The 20,844-nt window shown below is 36.1% G+C and overlaps 1 protein-coding gene across 5 annotated transcripts in view; it reads right to left on the reverse strand.

Annotated features, from left to right (window-relative positions):
* The window catches only part of ETV1 (ETS variant transcription factor 1), a 90,520-nt gene that overhangs the window by 9,395 nt on the left and 60,281 nt on the right, over positions 1–20,844 (reverse strand). For all 5 annotated transcript variants that reach the window (XM_044919947.1, XM_021689608.1, XM_021689611.1 and 2 more), the window contains 4 exons: positions 6,812–6,879; position 5,646; positions 5,135–5,203; positions 1,508–1,677 (listed from right to left, as the gene is read on the reverse strand). In XM_044919947.1, the coding sequence (XP_044775882.1) occupies positions 1,508–1,677; positions 5,135–5,203; position 5,646; positions 6,812–6,879 (308 nt within the window). The remainder of the gene's footprint in view (positions 1–1,507; positions 1,678–5,134; positions 5,204–5,645; positions 5,647–6,811; positions 6,880–20,844) is intronic.

The following is a 20,844-nucleotide window of genomic DNA, read 5'->3' on the forward strand; positions in this document are numbered from 1 at the left end:
ATATATGGCAAAAATAAAAAGTTCTGTTTCTGCTTACTTCATTTTAGTTGTAGGTAAAGGGAAATAACTGATATAAATTCCTGTTGAATGTACTCAGTTCTAGGATGAACCAACTCCTGCAGTGATTATTAACATGTGTGATGAGATGAAGAGCATACACTCCCATCATGTTAAAGGGCTTGCAAGTTACTTTACATTAAGTGTTTCCAGTCTCCCTTTGTTAGTGCTTCACATTTTTACGGGTCTTTCACTTACATCATTTAAGCACATCTACATAAAAATGAATTTCCTTTGACAGACAAATTAAGCCTTAGACACACTATGAAATTCAAATACCCAAATACTTAGCCCATACTAGATGATGGATATTTTCAAATTCTGATATCGAGCCCTCTGTGTGTGTGTGTTTCATTAGGGCAATGGAGATGCAAAGCTAACCCTCTAGACTACTAGTGTATTGATATAATCTGAATTAGACATAATTATGCTAACCAGCTCCTTTTATTTCAAACTTCTTTTAATACAAATTTGAATCAGACCATCTCTTAAATAAGGAAGATGACTTATTTTCTGGATATCAAACAAGGACATGTTATCTGATTATGAATGAACATACAGTTTCAGAGGGCAGAAAATTTAAGATGTATGGGCCCATTAGCCTAGGTTGTAGATGTCCAGTCTATACTAATCTAAACTAATCACTTTGGGTTCAAAATAGCTGGATATCTTCCTAGACTTTACACGTTTTTGAGGTGTTTAGAGCCTACAGCCAATATGAGCAGGCATAGGCATGTTAATTGCAAGTCATCCAGGGATGCCTGGGTGGCTCCGTTGGTTAAACGTCTGCCTTCAGCTCAGGTCATGATCTCAGGGTCCTGGGATCGAGTCCCGCATCGGGCTCCTTGCTCAGCCAGGAGCCTGCTTCTCCCTCTGCCATTCCCCCTGCTTATGTGCACTCTTTCTTTCTTTCTCTCTCTCTCAGACAAATAAATAAAATCTTTAAAAAAAAAAAGTCATCCATTGCTTTCTTGACTAATGTAAACTAAAGTCAATTTTAATAGTAGCTGAGAAAGCACCTTTAGTAAGATACAAACATTTTTATATATAAAAGTCACCTTTCTGTAGAGGTCCAAAATGCTATCGGTGGGTTATGCTGTAATAATAACAGTAGTTTTAAGCCTAAAGCTAGACCTGAGGAGAATAAAAATTGAACTGAGAAGTTTTTCAGGAAAACACTCCATTTGCATGTGCATGAGGGTCATATTCATTTCTTATTTTAAATGTAGACTTTTTTTTTTTTGTAAAATCTAGGAAGATATCCAGCTATTTTGAACCCAAAGTGATTAGTTTTTTTAAATGTAGACTTTTAATTTTTTTCCCTTCTAATTCAGAAGGTTTCCCTAAAGTTTTAAAATTTAAAAAAATACATTTTTAGCATATTAATCAATATTTGTTTCTTTATATTGTAATATATCCAATTTTCCTAACAAAAATCTACTAAACCCACCTCTTCAGGCTCAATCAGTTTAAATTCCATGCCTCGCCCAGTCCACGCAATGAAATGGGAATTAGAAGGGTCATCCAGAAGAGCTACCAAAAACTGCCAGAGCTGAAGTGATCCCCGCCTCTGGTATGTGGGTCCTTCCCGATACATTCCTGGCTCCTGTTTGATGTCTCCTAAATTAAAAAATGTTAAAGTTTCTATTACTAGCAATATTACGACATTTACATAAAATTTACATTAAACCAATCATGAAAATGTTTCAGCCACAACCACTTTATGGGTTTCTATGAAATACAACGTTACCACTTTAAATAAGGCTTTAAAACAGTTAAAGGATTTAATGTAAACCAAGAACCTGTACAAACTTACAGACAACTATATATAACATATAAGGGTCAAAATAAATGCAAACGGGTGTAGAATAAATCCACGAATGTCATTTGCTTATTAAAATTTTGTATAACTATCTTTCTTTTTTCACTCATTTATTTAAAAACCATACCATCCAATCACACTTCTTGCTTTTATTGTTAATGACACTACTCACTACTCTAAGCAACATGGAAGAGGGAGTAATTGATTTTAAGCTCTGGACATTTTATTTGTACAAATTCTGCAAACTATACTTTGTAATACCTCATTGACCAGTACATGAAAAAATTTGCAAATTTTAGGGGCGCCTGGGTGGCTCAGTTGGTTAAGTGACTGCCTTTGGCTCAGGTCATGATCCCAGGGTCCTGGGATCGAGCCCCTCATTGGGCTCCCTGCTCCGCGGGGAAGCCTGCTTCTCCCTCTTCCACTCCCCCTGCTTGTGTTCCCTCTCTCGCTGTGTCTCTCTCTGTCAAATAAATAAATAAAATCTTAAAAAAAAAATTGCAAATTTTAATGCAAATATTTCAAAGCAAATTTACTTTTATTTATTTATTTTTACAGATTTATTTATTTATTTGTGAGAGAGAGAACAGGGGGAGAGGCAGAGGGAAAGGGAGAGAATCCCACGCAGACTCACGCTGAACCCCATGTGGGACTCAATCCCATGACCCTGAGCTCATGACCTGATCCAAAATCAAGAGTTGGACGCTCAACCAACGGGAGCCACCCAGGCGTCCCATCTCACAGGAAATTTAATTCTTAAATTCTGAGTTAAGTAATCTGTACTTTATGTAAATTAGGAAAATCGCACAGGTAAATCAGGGCATATCGGATTATCATCAGACCATCTTTTTCCCACACCTCCATACTGGCACTACCACTTTCTTAACTGGCAGCAAATAAAAATTCATTTTTCTTTATCTCTTGTTTGCATTTCAGTCACATGAATTTAGCTTGCTAGTCTTTTTCTAAAAGTGCAATCTAAAAACACATATACAGGAGCTTTCTGTAAATCTATCTTTTTAATCAAGAAAGTCTGGTTTGTGTTACATTTATTTGTTATTTATATATAGTGTAAAAACCAGTAGTATTAAGTAGATTACAGCAATAAGGGTGTTAGTGTTGTAATTCTTCTGGTATAAATCTGGTCAGTTATTTTGTTTTTAACAAACAAAAATTCAGTCATAACTCCTGATTATTTACATCTACCTCCAGTCAACCATCCCCAAAAATATGTGGAATTGGTCACACTGGGGATTGAGTGTCTAGGGCCCTACAAACATATCATTATTAATGCATGAATTTCTCTTCTCCACTATAGAAACAATTCAGACAGAATATATTCAAGCCAATCTATTCACAGTAAGTGTGAATTATAAAACAGACCAGATCAAAGCTTCTTAAAACTTTCTTTTGGTTAATAGACAGACCTATACCTCTTAAAATAATTACAAAAAGAACAACACTTTTAAAAACCACAACCAAAATAAAATTATTCAGTCAATAGCTGTAAAGAAATCATTATGTCATTTTGGTCTAAGCTAGATAATACAGAAGTGTCTCTTCATATTGATTTCAATGACAGTTTTATTTATCTCAGTTTTTCCTTCAGAGACTTACAAATTTTTTCACGGGGGTAACTGAGCAATTATGCAGAGAGAGTGAAACACTGTCAAATTTTATAATCTCTAGATTGTTTCTGCCTATAAATGTGACAGACTATTCTAGCCTTGTCAATGAAAAAATAACCTTTTGCTTTTCTATTCTCTTGTTCTCTAGTCCTTATCAAATATAAAACTATCTTGCAAAAAACATTTTCTTAGTACAAAGTTGAAGAATATTTAAAAGTCAAAGGGAATACATAATCAAGATAGATTGCTTCCCTAAACATTAGTGTGACTTAGGCCTGTTAGTAGTTTTGAGCTCTTTTTATTTCCTTATATGTCCATACTGGTAATCAAGATTTCTTAAAATGTTAAGCTCACTAAGAATGAAAAACAAAACAAAACAAAAAAAAAACTGATGGAGTTCATTCCAAAAAGTGAAGGCTTTATGCTTTGTCTTAAGAGAAAAGGCTGTGTTTTAAGAACTGTGACTCTGTTAATGATGCTAACTAGCACATACCACACTGAAGCTTGAAGCTTAAAACTAACAGCTACTTAGAATAAGGCCAAAAAAGTGACCCTTACGAGAGCTTAACCCTGTGACCTTGAGTGAATTTAGCCATTTAAAGGAAGACTAAGGAAACAGATCTTCCCCAAATGATCATTCTTTCTGAGAAAGGACCAGAGTAGCAAAAACCTCAGGAACAGAGTAGTCTTCAAGAAACTAATTAGACATGGAGAAGCAATCTGAGCATGCACTTTGCTGTTTAAATAATGACAATTAAAAACTTCTGAGAGCTACCAAGTCATTACAGCCATGATCCCTAAAGTTTGTGCAATCAGCTAATCAGAGGGTCCCTGCTCATTTCCTGTTAAACAATCAAAGCAGGAAATACGGAGACCACTCCGAAGAACCACTAAATCAACTAACTGTTCACTTTTCCCCAAGCTTCCTCATAGATGCTGACTTCTGCCACCTTTGTCAAGAAAAAAAAAAAAAAAAATTCTATCTAACTTGACACTCTTTTCTAAAATCTGGGACCTTTTCACTGCAATAGCGAGTGATATTAAAAGGGTAATGCTTTCCTAACTCCATCTTAAGCAATTACAAAGTAATTGCACATTAGTAATGAACATCTTCCCAGGGGGAAAAAAAAGGAAAAACAAAAAAGAACGACTAACAATCACTAACTAAATGGGCAGCTATGTTGTTCCTGTGTTCCATAATGCATCTTTTCATGAACAGTAAAAGGAAAGAGGCTGCATTAGTCATCTGTGCATCCACAGTAGCATGCTTTCTGTTCTGCTTTGTTAATTATGGGATCAGCTTTCAATAAATCTCGAACAACAAGTCGCATGTGCTCAGCAGGGCAATGGAAAGACCCCTCGTACTTTACACAAAGCTCAGCAAGAATGATAGTCTCTGGTAGTATCTTTAAAAATGAGCTCTCTCATAGGACAAAAGAAAAAGCTTCTGAATAGGGGAAGGAAGAGAGAATTTATAAAAGGTAAAGTTTAGCAAGAGTTGAATGCATCATAAATGATGTGCATGGAAATCTTTAAGTAGGGATGTCAACTGTTTTCAGGAGAGTCAAAGGTGATCTCTCCACTCCTTCTTAAAAAAATGGAACTTGAAGCACAATAAGAAACCTACCGTCAAATTTCTCCGGTACAACACAGGTGTCATCGTAAAACTGCCTGGGGCCCTTCTCAAACATACAGCCTGTGGGAGGAAATAGGATACATTTATTCATGATACAAATGAAGCTCACAAGCAATTTAAAATACAGCCATTAACCACAAAAACTGGGGTAGAAAAGGACTTTGCCATTTTTTAGCTCCATGACCTTAGACACACTCTTCAGCCTCTGTATCTCTGTTTCCTCACCTATAAAATGGGAATGATAATGAATCACCTATCTTAAAGGGGTTGTTGTGAGGATTAACTGATTTAATACAGCAAGTTTAGAATAGTACCTGGTGCACAGTGATATATGACAAGTAGATATTTATATTATCACTACTCCAAGCACAATGCAGGTAAACACTGCCAAACCTAGAAATTACAAGATACCATCTCCTTTTTCATTTTCTTCCAAGTTTTGTTATTCATGAGACAGGAGGAAAATCAAGATGAGTTACTTATATTTACCTTGCACAATTACCCTGATAAACTGAAACACATTCAGTTTACCTCTTACTTCCCCAGAGAAATATTTAGCTAGGCTAACCTCATGTTTTCATCTTCAACAGCCAAGACAGTTTTAATTTTCCTTTTTAACTGTCCTTTTTTCCTGTAACAAAACTAAGTCCACAGAAAAAATGCAAAATAAATCAACAGCTTTTAGCAATCATTTTCTCCCCCATATATCCTTGACTGTGACCTTCACTGAATCGTTGCCATCTTTAATTACCAGTAAGAAATTTCATATACTTTAGTCACAGTTTTCTTTCTCAGATGTACTGGTCTCTATGGTGAGTACATAATATTAACAATAGCAGTGACAATAATTACACTGGATTTCTGCTAAATTTTTGGTCCCAAGTATTTTGGATTTACCAGCTTATTATACTCTTCTTTAAATATAAGCATTTACTTCTATCAGTATCACTTATGCAAAACAACCAGTATTAGACCTAACCTAAAGAAGATGCACCTATCCCATCTTACTGAGGAAACAGAACGTTTATGTCATAAACCATGCACATATTTCCAGAAACACCTTAATAGGGAATGTATCCAGAGAAGATCCTTGTTATTCATTACTTTGCAGGTATCAAAGTCCATTAGATCAAAGCTTTCCCACCATGGTTACCATGAACACATCCACAATAAAAACTCCCTTCTGTAGGCCTCTTTTGTGAAATTCCATTCTTAACAATTACTTGTCTAAAAATGAAAAATCCAGGATATATAAAGGCAAGTATATTTAAATCTACTCTCTTTTATTTCAAAACACAGACTTAGCTCTTAGAGCAGAACTGAAATTCCTCAAAGATAAACTTCAGTAGAGAGTAGTAAGGTAGACTAATCTATAAAGCACATGTTCTGTTTTTAAAGGATGTGGTTGTTGACAAAAAAAAAAAGAATACAGAAATCCACTTTTCATCTGTTTATGTGCACATGACTCTTATTAACAACCAAATTCAAGATAACATGACCTGAAACATCTTCCTTTTACTTTAAAAAGATAAAGTTTTAAAATAGTGGCTTAGGGAACATAAGTAATTTTTTCAATAAAATATAATGATTAATCAAATGACTGCATCTTTGGTACCTCTAATAATTTTGACTGTATTTACAAAGAATTTCAATAATAGAAAACTTAACTTCTGTTCTGCTGGGATGAGCCAGGAAGCCTTCTTGCCTCATATAAATGGAGTGGCAGCTAGGCACTTCTGAAAGAAGAAAAAACATCAGTCAAAGAGAAGTTTGGAGCTGAAAATGTGCTGTTACCAACAGAGTGCAGACAGGAAAATAACAGAAACTGACATGAGTCTCCATGAGGGGAGCTTCTCAATGGGTAGTTAACATCTCAGACAGGGCCCACACAGGAAATGGGAAAATGAGGGGCACCTCGGTGGCTCAGTCGGTTAAGCGTCCGACTCTTGATTTCAGCTCAGGTCATGATCTCAGGGTTGTTAGATGGAGCCCCGCGTTGGGCTCCAAGCTCAGCAGGGAGTCTGCTTGAGATTCTCTCTCTCTACTTCTGCCCCTCCCCCAGGTCGCTCTCTCTCTAAAATAAATAAATAAATCTTAAAAAAAAAAAAAAGAATGGAAAAATGAGAAGTATATCATGGCAGACATGGATTCTGTTCAACAGGCATGTAAATTCAAAGTTTTCCCCACGTTTACTAAAGGATGGCTCGCCTGCAACCCCACATGAATGTGAGAGTGCCCTTGGAACAAATGGGGTCATGAGTAAAGATACATTTGGGGCATTTGTGGGGTAAATTTGTATATCCCATGGTATTCAAAGCAAAGATCAACAAAGACTCAGTCATGGTTTATTTCAGGAACACTGTTAGAAATTATTATGAAAAGACAAAACTGCCACATCTCTTAAAATTACTCTAGTCTTTTAAGGTGACTGCTATTTTTCACCCCCAGATAAAAAGTATGACTGCCTTTTTATTTTGTTAAGCACACAGGTAATATTCAAAACGAATGGGGCTATAAAACAGAAATCCAACCATTTCATAGCAAACACTATTATGATGCTACCTAAGTTAACTCATCACTGAGAAAATAAACTTGGTTAATGGTTAAACTTGAGTCATAGTGATGGCTGTGTATTTAACATGTTTAGTAGCCTAGGTATAGGGAAAAGGACAGACATATGGACTAGGAGACAAAAGATTAAAATTCCAGTTCTTAACTTACTACTAATAAAGCTAAATGACTTTAGATAAGTCATTCTGTATCTAAGCTTATATAAAATAAAGGGTTGGATCAGATGTTATCTAAAGTCTATTACAGTCGGGGCTCCTGGGTGGCTCAGTTGTTAAGCGTCTGCCTTCAGCTCAGGTCATGATCCCGGGGTTCCTGGGATCGAGCCCTGCATCGGGCTCCCTGCTCAGCAGGGAGTCTGCTTCTCCCTCTCCCACTCCCCCTGCTTGTGTTCTGTTCTCGCTATCTCTCTGTCAAATAAATAAAATCTTTTCAATAAATAAATAAGTAAAGTCTATTACAGGCTCAAGTTCTTTGATTCTGAATAGAATGTCACTCACATGACCAGAGGTTGATTTCTGGTGAAGCCAATGAAGTTGTAGCTTCAGGAAGGACCCTCCATTTACAGGAATCCCTTCCGATGCCCTGCAACTCATTTTGTAGATGCTGTTGCTTTTTCTTTTTCTTTCAGAAGGTTCCCCAAATTTTATATTTTAGGTCCCATGAACCTGGGCCCAAGCCTGTACATAACATATAAGATTCTATAGGAATGTTTAAATATATGTGACTAAATTAATTCTGTCATCTGCAGGTATCCTCAAGTTTTTGAAACTTTCAACACATACAAAAATAAACTTATAAAATACATAGGACAAATGTCCTATTTAATATAAGAGTATGTCCTCCATTCTACCACTTGTAGCAAGTACATGATTTCTGAACAAGGAATAAAGAACATTTAAATGAATTGGAGCTAAAGACCCTCATCTCTTCTTAACTATCCATCCACAGACTTTCATGTTATAACAGATAATTAGCACTATTTATTTGGCCTAGGGGCCATTCTTTCTTGGTCTGGAATGTTCCATTTTTAAAGTCTATCTGATTTTTTTTTTTTAAAAATTTGCCTGGTGATTAATGTCAACCAAAATATGAGGTAATTTTTCACAGAAAAAAGCTTACATGGTTTTAGTGAAAAATATCTTAATGGCAATTTGTAATAGCGATAACACTTAAAAAGTATGTAGAAATCAACAAGCTTATGAGTTGAAAACAATATAAAACTCATTATCAAACATTTTAGAACACCATGCCTTCTTTATATAACATATGATCTAGTATATAATTCTGACCCTGCAAAAGACAGAGTTTATCTTGTTTCCTGATATCAAGAAACTTATAATGGGGTTGCAGAGTAGTTGAACTTCTGCATTACCAAAGAGCTAGCAGTCCATTTTACCCATACTTTTTAACCAGTGGTACTTCAAATCAATTTTTAATGTTATGTTGATTTATTGCCAGGCATAGGACCCTCAGAGCAGCTGGGCCTAGGAGGGACAGTGTTAATGACTCTGCCATCAGTTCAGCAGCTGTTTAGAGGTAAGAATTTTGTTGTACCAATGTTGACAGCCTGCCACAAAATACTTTTACTGACTGCTGCCCAGCTGGGGTATGGCTGTAGGCTGCTCTCGAGGCAGCTAGAGGATAACCTATAGATTAAACTCTATTATATGTAAGTGTGACTAAATGCAGTCTTTCCTCCCCAGGGGGGGACAAAAAGAGGAGGAGAGGAAATTCAAGCATTTATAAGAAACGCTCAAGTCAAAGTTGAAGGAACATCTTATAAAAGTGCTGTAACATAATACAAAATAAGCACGATCCTGGGCATGTGACATCAAAGATAGAATGTGATGATCATTTCACTAATTCCCACGTCTCTACGGACCTTGCTGATTTGTTATTTCTTGTGCTAATTCTGTAATATTTTTTCATAAATTCTACTTATCAATATGACATTTAAAGTATACTGATTTAGGGGCACCTGGGTGGCTCAGTTGTTAAGTGTCTGCCTTCGGCTCAGGGCATTATCCCAGGGTCCTGGGATTGAGCCCCGCATCGTGCTCCCTGCTTGGCGGAAAGCCTGCTTCTCCCTCTCCCACTCCCCCTGCTGTGTTCCCTCTCTCGTTGTGTCTCTCTCTGTCAAATGACTACATAAAATCTGTAAAAAAAAAAAATAAATAAAGTATACTGATTTAAAATTCATAATAAATTAATGATTTATAATAAGGCTAAAGCCAGAACCTCTATTACACTTCCAGAGACCAAACTTGTGATCTAAGTTCTAAGAAAAGCCATGAGTGGCAATTTAGGGGGGAAAAATACATATATAAGAATATAATTGTTTTTGCCATTCTTAATACTATTTATTATACTCCGGAGTAAATAAAATTAACATCAGCTCTTGAAATCGAGACACTCGGCGAGCACTGTTTAAATCCAGTCTATCCTTAAAATCGGTATCCCTTATAGAGTCCAGAGAAGCCTGAAAAAAATATGGCTAAGAGGAGTTTATTCCCCTCAAGTAACTAAAGTCATGTTATCCTAAAGTGGTATCAGTTAATTTATGACTATCAGAGTGGGTCAGACTCTAATCAAATTGTAGAAACATTTCCAAAGTGATTATTCAATCAAATGACTAACATGGTTAATTAGGAGCCATAAACATTGCTCTGAAGTTCATCAAAGTAATGACTTGCCCAGAAAAATTACTGCTAATTAAATTGCCTGCTGCTTTCATTTCTACCTTATCTAATAAAAAATCCAACCAATGAAGTTTGGCATTACATTTTAACTTTTGCTAAATGTTCAACTAAGAACCAAACTAGCTAAGCGGGGACTTCAAAGGCAAACGTTCTGTGGTAGGAAATGGAGGCCTTGCATACATATGCATTCATGTGTTTTCATGGAATAAAGCTCCCAAAATTCAGCAACAATAACGAACTGCTATTTAACCTAAGCACAAATGTTACTAGGACAGCGTATTCATTCTGCTCTATTATGTGTCCGTAGTTTATGATGTTAGGGCCATGAGCACAGCACTGTGATTACAAATGTGCTCCTTGTCTTCTAACAGACCTGATTTTGAACCTCAGTTCTGGTATTTCGTGGGAGTATGACATTTTGTTAGTTTTTTCACATCTCTAGCTCTCAACTTCCACATCTGTAAAATGGGAATAATATGTGATATCCTTCAAAGGGTTGTGGAGAGGGACCCTATGGGCAACATTTCACTTAATGCCGAACAGTGAGGATTCAAGATACGTGCTTATCCTTAATAACAGAAACTATTTTTAAGTGTCCCGCACGAGTGTTTAAAGTGAGTGAACCACAGTACTTAAAACTAAAAATAATTACGTATTTAAATTATTTTATATCTTAATTTGCTGTTCTTAAAACAATTACTTAGTGAGAAGGATGAACCTGTGATATTTAAAATATACTGATTTAAAATTCATTATAAATTTATGATTTATCAGGTTTAAGTGAGCATCTCTATTACATTTTCAAAATATTTGGAGGTACCTCTTTTGAGCTTCTTTTTACAATGTTATGCCCTGATGTTTGCTGCTAAATGACTTTGGTTTAAAAAGTTTTTAATTCAGGGGTGCCTGGGTGGCTCAGTCGGTTAAGTGTCTGACTTTGGCTCAGGTCATGATCCCAAGGGTCCTGGGATGGAGCCCGGTGTGGAGCCCTATGTGGAGCCCCACCTTGAGCCCCCAGGGAGTCCTGTGCTCAGCGGGGAGTCCCCTTGCCCCTCCCCCTCTGCCCCTCTCCTCCACTCGTGTTCTCTCTGTCTCTTTCAAATAAAAAGTTTTAAATTCAATCTATATATTGAATTATGTAAATTTAAGACAAAGGATTTTATATTATTTTGAAATGTATGGATCAAAAAGCACTACAATAGGACACTTAGCATGGGCCCAGTCAGCTTGCTGAAACTAAACTGCCTGTAATTTGTCATGCATGAATTCGGGGGATGATTAGCTGATCTAACATGCTACAAAAATTCAAAGCACCAAAGCACGGTTGTCATTTCAATGCACTAGTTAATGCAGGGGCACTTAAGAACAGTAAACTAACACCTCAAACTATCTGATTTGATTAGTCTTCACCTTTAGTAATACCGTTAAAATTGCCTTTAAATTAAGATAGTCAGGTATGAAACTAAAGAGTTGAGTTTTCTGTCTCTTGCATCTTAAAGCCATATTGGGAAATACAGTGCTGATTTGGGGAAAATGCCTCTCTTTCACTGGATGCTTTTGGTTAAATGCTTCTAGCAATAATCAGTGTGATAGCTTAATTAGGCATTCAAGTCTCTGAGAGTAAATGAGAAATCCCTATAAAAGAGGAATAAGTCCAATGTTGTATTTTTACATGATCTTGCCTTCATATGAGCATGCAATGGAGAAAGATGGATTTTCTATACACTTGACCAACTCCTTGAGGAGGTAATGGGGACAAAATCACGTCTACCTAAACTTGTGTGTCATACATTGATGATGGTGGAAAACTTGGCACATTAAATGTCCAGGGCTAAAATATGTGTGTAGACATACATCTGAAATTATCAGACACTTTGTGGAAAATATGTGTGCATGTGTGTGTAATTCAATGCACACAGAGGAGTTTAAACAAGTTTTTCAAAGACACGTATCTATTATCTTAAGAAATATTGAGTTGTATCAAGAACTAATGACACAATTCTCATTCAAGAAAGAGGAGATTTTAATACATTATTTGTTAAAAAAAAAGATAAAAAAATAAAGAGGAGCTTTATGACATATCTTGCCAAAGTTTTATCTGTCTTAAACTTCATGTTTTACTGTTTTATTTGTTTCTTCCCATTTCCTGGCACAGTGTTTAAAATCCAAAGCTTTTCTAGAGTGCATAAATAACATGAGCTTTGTGAAGATGTTGTTAAATGCAAATGCATCCACATACAGCCTAGTGTAGCATCATTTTACTATGCGTTTCCACTTGCCACATAAAGAGATTTCACGTGGCTAATCGAGAAAATTATATTTTATAAGTTTTCTGAAAAGGATGCTAAGGGGAAGGAATTTTTGTTTACACCCATGGGATCTCTCTATGAGCGAACAAATCTAAAAGTAATTAACTCTAAAAATAAGGCCCAGGATAAGTATGTCTGAATTCACTTGAGAAAGAAGAAGGCCAGTGGGATGGCACAAAAATGAAGCTTTGTAAGACCTGTTTGTCATCAGTCACAAAAGCTCCACATGGATGTAATAACATCTTAGTCACTGAACCTCATATAAAAAAAGCAAAAAAGTTGGACTTGGCTGAAATCTTAAGCAAATGATGAAGTTAGTATGACCTCATTCACACTTAGATGGGATCTTTTTCATTAGGATTTTTAGTAAACTGTGAATATAAATAATGTAAAATCTGCAGAGATATTCTCTTCCACCACAGCTCAGAGATGCAGATTTTATTGTTGATAGACTTTGAGGACAGAAAGAGCACCACGTTAGTCTTTATGGTGTAGTGTTTGCAAGATATCAAAAAAAAAAAAAGTAATGTTATCTGCATTCAGGTACTTTTAAAACATAAAGGCTATGTAACATGAAGTAAGAGTATAGAATAGTATTGCTATGAGACCACAAACTTCTCTTGTAAGCATGTGGGTTTTGGGGGGAAACAGTATTCTACACAAATAATGACCAGATTCAGATTTAGCTTATATGATCTAGTAGGCTGACAATTCTACAAGTTTTACAAGCCTGTTAAGTTTTATTAAGTTAGAGTCAAAAATAAAATTGAAGCAATAGGAAATATAAGTACAACTGTAACCTTGACTGTCTATTAGATATTATTGTACTCCGACAGTTTACAAAAGTTTAAAAGAAAATACAAGAATAGATGCCATTAGCTGCTAAAACAGGGCCACAAGAGAATTCTGAAGAGGGGAACGTTTTAATGTTGAGTTTCAATACTGAATCATTCCCCTTCTGGAATCTACATGATGTGAAGCAAACACATCATGAATTGCTTTATCCTCTCCCTTTCATCTCTCCTTGGATCGCTGCAATATTCAGATATCTATTCTAATTGCTTTGAACATGAATATACTAGTATATACTAGTATGGAGTTCTGTAGGATGGCTTCACTCCATCGCAGACAGAATAGTACAATAACTTGTTGGTCTTACACAATAGGACTCTCTTCACCGAAGAGTATCTCTCTCACTTTGTCTTATCCTCTAGCCCCCAAAACGGTATTTGCAAGCATTAGAAATAATAATGGCATCTTATTCAAGGACTAGCAGTCTTTCAGGAAATCTCTAGGAATCAAGATAAAAATCATACCAACAGAAATCCCTTACTCTTGCCTGGACCCCTACTACTATAGATATGAGTAACTTTACACACATAATCCTATCTAATCCTTACAAAAACAGAAAGGTAGAGGAATTATATGCCCCTTCTTATAAATGAGGAGATGAAGGACAAAAGGTGTAACAAAACATGTCTGCTATGACAAAGAGAGGAAATAGTAATCGGGCTCAGAATTCAGTGTAATATTTCCAGTGTCATACAAAGTGGGTGGTTTTGTTTTCTATTGCTAAGAATAACAAATACAGGCGGGTAAAGCAGTGCACAGTGGAGGCCCACACACTGAAACGAAGGGTCACCAGGATGGAGTATTCCAAGACTCTTCTCTAAATTTAAGAAAATGGTAAATAAATCACAATGACACATGCTTGTCATTCTCTCAGTTTTGTTTTGGTTGCTTTTCACAACTATCTTTGAATATCACTCCTTGTAAAATTTTCCAGACGGTATTTGAAACAATTAACTAAAAATTCTCTCACACACACATGATAAAAACCATAATCATCTATTTAATGTGATAAAAATTCCTTGAAAAGGTTTCAATTAAGTTAGTCATGTGTTAGGTAAAAATATTTTATGGAAATAAAAAGTATTCCTTTTCCTCTAAACTATTAAATAGTAACTCACTTAAGTATACAAATCCTGTAAGTGAAAAAAAATTCTGTAACCACATTCTATACTTAAAAATCTATATTCAAGTACTTCTTAAAAAATAATATTTATCTTTCCTCTCGTTCACATTCATGAAACACACGTATGCACGTGCACACACACACACAGATCTAAATATGCATCCTTAAACTGTTTCATTTAATTTCAAATCTTAATTGCACATATAAAAACAGTTGTATGATCATTTCGTCCACTTGCAATAAGCAGTTCTGGCCTAAACATCCTGATGGTTTTCTTTAAAAAGAAACTAAAAATCCCACAGTATAAAAGTCCTCTCCCCTCCCCCTTTTAATTCCCTTTTTTGATGTTAGTACAAGTCACAAGCAGATTATACCTCCCTTCCCCCTTTCCTGCCTGTAAAATCCAAGTTAGACAAACACTGTGTGGCTGAAATGACATATTTGAATGGAATTCAGACCCACCAGTTCCTGTTTATGTTTCTGATTTGAGAATGTTGTCTTCTCATTCACTATACATTAGGAACACTGCAAGGCCATAAATAGTGTTGCGTTACATGCAGGCAGAACCAATGAGCATTAATCATTACTTCCAGTCAACTGGCAAAAGCAGCAGCTGATGGAACACTACACCCTTCAGCTCTGTATAAATGGACATTCCAGAGAGTAAGAGTGTGTGCATGTGTGTGTGTGTGTGTGCGCGTGTGTGTTTCCTTTCAGTCTCCATTTTATGAATGAAACTCCAGGCTCTATAGAGTCCATTCATGTAAGACAAATGCTTCCAGGGCTCTGCCCCCAGGGATCAATCAGTCATGGGTAAAACTGATATGATTGGTTTAAGACAGCCTTCAGCCTTCCATTACTGACTTAAAATGCAGTCCCTGTCCATTTGACCTGTGTTAATGCATAAAGAGTAAATCCAGACCATAGTCTCAATTCTCAAATCAAATCACTAGCCAGTGCCACTTACTGTAACTGTAGATTTAGAGCATATTTAAATATTTCTTAGAAAAAGCGATAGAGTGGACCAGAGTACTGTTTTGGGAGATTTGCTATTTTAACTCGGAAAAATGAGGAAAACCCATACGAGGCACGTGGGGCAATTAAAAGCAAAGTCAGGTTGTGAGGCCAATCCCTGACCTCTATTGTAATAACAAAATCAATTAGGAAGATATCACCGTCACTTTTCACAAGTGAAGCACCTAAAAATCAGAGATTAAGTGATCCACTAGTCCACAAATCACTGGCTGAGTAAAAGAAAATTATCTTTGGATGTTAGAGAAACAGAATGTTAACATTTTCTGAAGGATCAATAGCTCATTCCTTTAAATTCCCAAGTGACTCTCCAGCTGAATTTTTTGAAGCAACAATTTTAAAGTTAGGATGGAAAAAAAAATGAGTTGCCATGTTTTAGGAGAAAATGTAGCCATAAGCAAATGATGCTTACTAATGGAATAGGGCCAAGGCTTGGCCTTTGGGAGTGTTAAATATCAGATACAAAAAGCCAAAGTTCATGAAACCATAATCATCACTGCACTGGAAATTACTAAAGATGGTAATGCCTAAAAATATCTAGAGTTTTTAGAAGGAAAAAAGCTATTTATGAGCAATTATGGGAATGATTTGTGAAGAGTCAATCGTATACCAAACACTGTTAAGCACATAATAGGTTTTATCAGCCATCTGTAAGCTGGTCCTTGACTCCAGAGGGAAGAAACCACTTCTCTCTTCCAGGGGCCTAAAGCCATACGGGAAAACAGTTGCAGTCAACAATCTCTGTATACATCTCCAAACAATTTCTCACGAAATTTTTACCATGCCTGTTGAAGAAGGAATGAGGAGAAACGTAAAAGATGCCTAGTCTTTGGTTTTAAACCTGTGAAGGATTATCTACTGTGGCGTCATGACAATTTAATATGTACCTTCCAATTTCTAATATCTGATAAATAAAAGAGAAGAGAATAAAGTTACCAACATATTTTAGAATTCAAAATTGAAATACCTGACAGAGCCAGGCGGGGAGATAATAAAGAATTCTATAATCTCCCAGCCAGAGAAAATATGGAACAGAGGCAAGACCACTGACGAGTGAACATACAGCTCACTCTTTATTCAAGGCTTTAAAATTTTTTTCTTCTACTTGAGATGGCTCAACGATATGTAAATAAATGATGAAATTAAGCTGGATATTTTCAAATGTAATATTTCATATTTAGAAATTTTAAAATTATCATTATTGGCTGTAGGACCTTCCATTTTGGAGATGAGGAAGGCTGCTGGTTTATGGCAAGCCTGGGTGTTTAAAATAAGTATCAGAAGCTCTTACTCCCTCTGTTCCATCTGACTTTAATTAGCATTTTTCAACAGTTTCCTTTTGTAATCACTACATTCCTTGTGTTTCTTGAACAATATGTTTGGTTGTTTACTTATGTGTAACTCAATTGTTCAGAAAAGATGTAAGAAAACTTATTAGAAAATATGCATGAGGTCAGTTTCTCTAAAATATATATCTCCTCTTGTAAATAAATAATAAAAATCATTTAAAAATAATAAATGCTGATGACAAAATTTCTGAGATACTACTCTAGTAGTAGTAGTAACACTCATTCTGGTAATAGTTTAGAGCTAAACTACTACATAATTGTGGTCTTCTGAATTTTGTTCTCTTGTTTTCACTTTTTTGAAATTTTGTGTCAGTTGAATCAATCGATGGAGGCCCTGAAGAATCTTCTCCAAACTCATAAAACACTATTTATATTTCTATGTGGCAGCAGAAAATAATTATGTTCATCTTGCTCTGTCATCCACTGATTCCAACCTGTAACTTTCACTTTAAAACCTTATTATAAACTTTGGAAGGGGAACCCCAAGCAAGGCTTACTAGAACCAGCATTAAAAATTACTTGGCCAAGGTGCCTGGGTGGCTCAGTTGGTTAAGCGACTGCCTTTGGCTCAGGTCATGATCCTGGAGTCCAGGGATCAAGTCCCACGTCTGGCTCCCTGCTCATCGGGGAGCCTGCTTCTCCCTCTGACCCTCCCCCCTTCTCATGCCCTCTCTCTCTACCAAATAAATAAATAAAATCTTTAATAAATAAATAAATAAATAAATAAAAATTACTTGACTACTTTTCCTATGATTTGACTAAGATGAGTAGCCACCAACACAGCAAAAACACAGAAGAGTGACAATGGAAAAATCTTCCTCCCTTGCCATTTTAGAAACCCAAGAGGATTTATATTTAACTCTCTTTGTCTAAAGTGCCAGCTTGGGCCTATATGAGGACCAGATATATTTGTCAGCTCTGACAGCTGAGAGTTGAACATATTCTTAGTTTTCACATACTTAACATGAGGTAAATATGTTTTCAGTGTTTATTTCATCATTTCTCTACCTATATATAATTTTTTCACATGCTAAAGACAGAAAAATCTTTCTTTAAATTTATGAAGGCTTGTCTATTGGCTTTTACTAAAGGCCTAAGGTGACAAAGAAGGATATGGGGGAACTTGGGAAGGTTGCTTGGATGAAGAATGGATTTAAAAATGGAGGATGGAAAAGTCCTACCATATTCTTCCAGATGTAAGCTTTCCTTGTGTCTTTTATATAATGCAGTCCCTCATAAGCTTTCTGGCGAAAAATGGATTCAACTGATAAAAGTTTGAAAATGACTCCTCAAGTTAAATTCTAAGCCTTTGAGAGCTATCAAAAAAAATTTTTTTTTAAGATTTTTTTTTTTTAAAGATTTTTTATTTATTTATTTGACAGAAGGAGACACAGCGAGAGAGGGAACACAGCAGGGGGAGTGGGAGAGGGAGAAGCAGGCTTCCCACAGAGCAGGGAGCCCGATGCGGGGCTCGATCCCAGGACTCTGGGATTATGACCCGAGCCGAAGGCAGACGCTTAACGACTGAGCTACCCAGGTGCCCCAAGATTTTATTTTTAAGTATCTCTACACCCAACATGGGGCTGGAACCTATAGCCCCGTGATCAAGAGTTTAATGCTCCACTGACTGAGCCAGCCAGGCGCCCTGAGCTACCAAAAATTTTAACAAAGATGGGTGATACCCAATAAGAAGGCTCAGATAAACTCAAAGTTCATATATAATCCAAGCATTTTAGAGTTGGAAGATCTGTTAATTAGCTAATTTTTCCTTCTAATTATTACTAAGCCTTTTCCAGAAGACCTATTATGGAAAGTCACTTCTTTGACAATCTCAACTATTGACAATGTTTATATATTTTTGAAAAGAAACAGAATGCATTTTAATTCTAAATGTCACTGGAGGTCCCATATTTTCCTCTCTTACAACAGTGAGCACCTAATAATTAGAATAAAATTTGGGGACCATCTAATGTAAAGGAAAAGCACACATTAGGTCTCAGTGCAGATACTTCCATTGCTCTGAATCAGGTAGAGTTTTGACAAACCACAGAGAAACTGAGTCCAAAAATTAGAGTATATGATCAATAACATAGGTAAGAAATGGTGGAGTAAAGTACTTTATTTTGGACAACTATGTAGAAAGATGGTGGTGAACAGTGTACTAAACTAAGAAAATTTTGGTTCCAGTTTGACTGTTTTACAAAATATCTGTGTACCTGGAGATAAGTTAATAGGAATGAGCCTCAGGCATTTTATCTGTACAACTGAGGTGTGGGGAAGGAATGTGAACTAGATAATATCCAAGAACTTTCAGGAGTTTAAAATTTTCTAATTCTGTGAAACAACTCTTTGTGTCAATTTCCCAATTTAAAATTAGCATTCACAACATTTGCTACCATATGTGTGTTATTTGCCTCCAAACTGAAGGAAGGCCTCATCAGTACCACAGAGTGGCCCTACAAAACACCATTAAAAAATATAACACAACTAATGAATCATTGAACACTATACCAAAAACTAATGATGTACTATACAGTGGCTAACTGAACATAATAAAATACATATATATAAAACATTTTCTTCAGGAGACACATGATGTCAGCTTTCTCCACTACCCTCTCCTTCTACTTGTTCCTCTCCTGAAGCTCAAACCTTGTCTGCCATTTTCTGATTTCAGCAACTTTCTTCCTGCCCTTGAAAGTTCTCCTTTCCCCCTCTCCATCCCCAGCTCTTAGATTAAACTGCTCCACTCTTGGCTGGGAGGCATCTTTTAAACTAAGGAGAGTAACAGAAGAGGCCCTGAGAGCTAAAAGCATCTTATTAATGTACTACCCCTCCAATCAACTCTTAGGTTGAGATTTTTTATGTATCCTAAAATGCAAAGGAACAAAGCACTAATTGTGGATTGCAAACACCACGCAGGGATGAACTGGAAATCCACCAAGTAGCATAATAATTCTGCTCCCACCTCTAAGGCACTACTGGACACAAACTAATAGCAGCAAGTCAGTTAGCTTTGCATCATGTGAGACTATAATATCATCCTTTACTTAGCACTCTTTTCACTTAAAGGACTGATGTGATTAATCTGGACACTTCTGCAACTCCAAATGGGTTGATATTTTGAAATATAATACTTACTCTGTCTGATTAGAAAAGCAGTACCTAAGCATGGTTAAAATGCAAAGCACTTTACAGACAAAATAGAAATTGCTTAGAATATCATCACCCATATAGAGCCACAGTATGTCTGTACTGGGTCTTATTTTGAATGAGTCATACATTACATATGTAATATTCTTTTTTACACAGATTTCATTAAATTTTTTTAAAGATTTTATTTTTAAGTAATCTCTATACCCAACATGGGGCTCAAACTCACAACCCTGAGATCAAGAGTCACAAGCTCTACGACTGAGCCAGCCAGGTGCCCCTCATTATTTTTTTTAGTATATATTTTTTAAAACCTGACTTCAAATGGCTGCCTAATATTTCTCTAACGGATAGCTATAACTTATTCTATCTTTCAATTACTCTATATTTGTAACATTTCTCTCTCACTCAAACATTCATTGTGCCTTCCATTCTCTAACATAATTTCCAGGGTGAAATGACCTGATTACAGTGTATGAACATCGTGTGCTGATATTTTCTTGAATCAAACTTTAGTTTAATCTTCCCACCACCCCCCTAAAAATGCTACCATGTAAACTATCAAAAAGGAAGGAAGGAAGGAAGGAAGGAAGGAAGGAAGGAAGGAAGGAAG

Source organism: Neomonachus schauinslandi, chromosome 12, assembly GCF_002201575.2.
Source record: "Neomonachus schauinslandi chromosome 12, ASM220157v2, whole genome shotgun sequence".
Classification (NCBI taxonomy): Eukaryota; Metazoa; Chordata; class Mammalia; order Carnivora; family Phocidae; genus Neomonachus; species Neomonachus schauinslandi.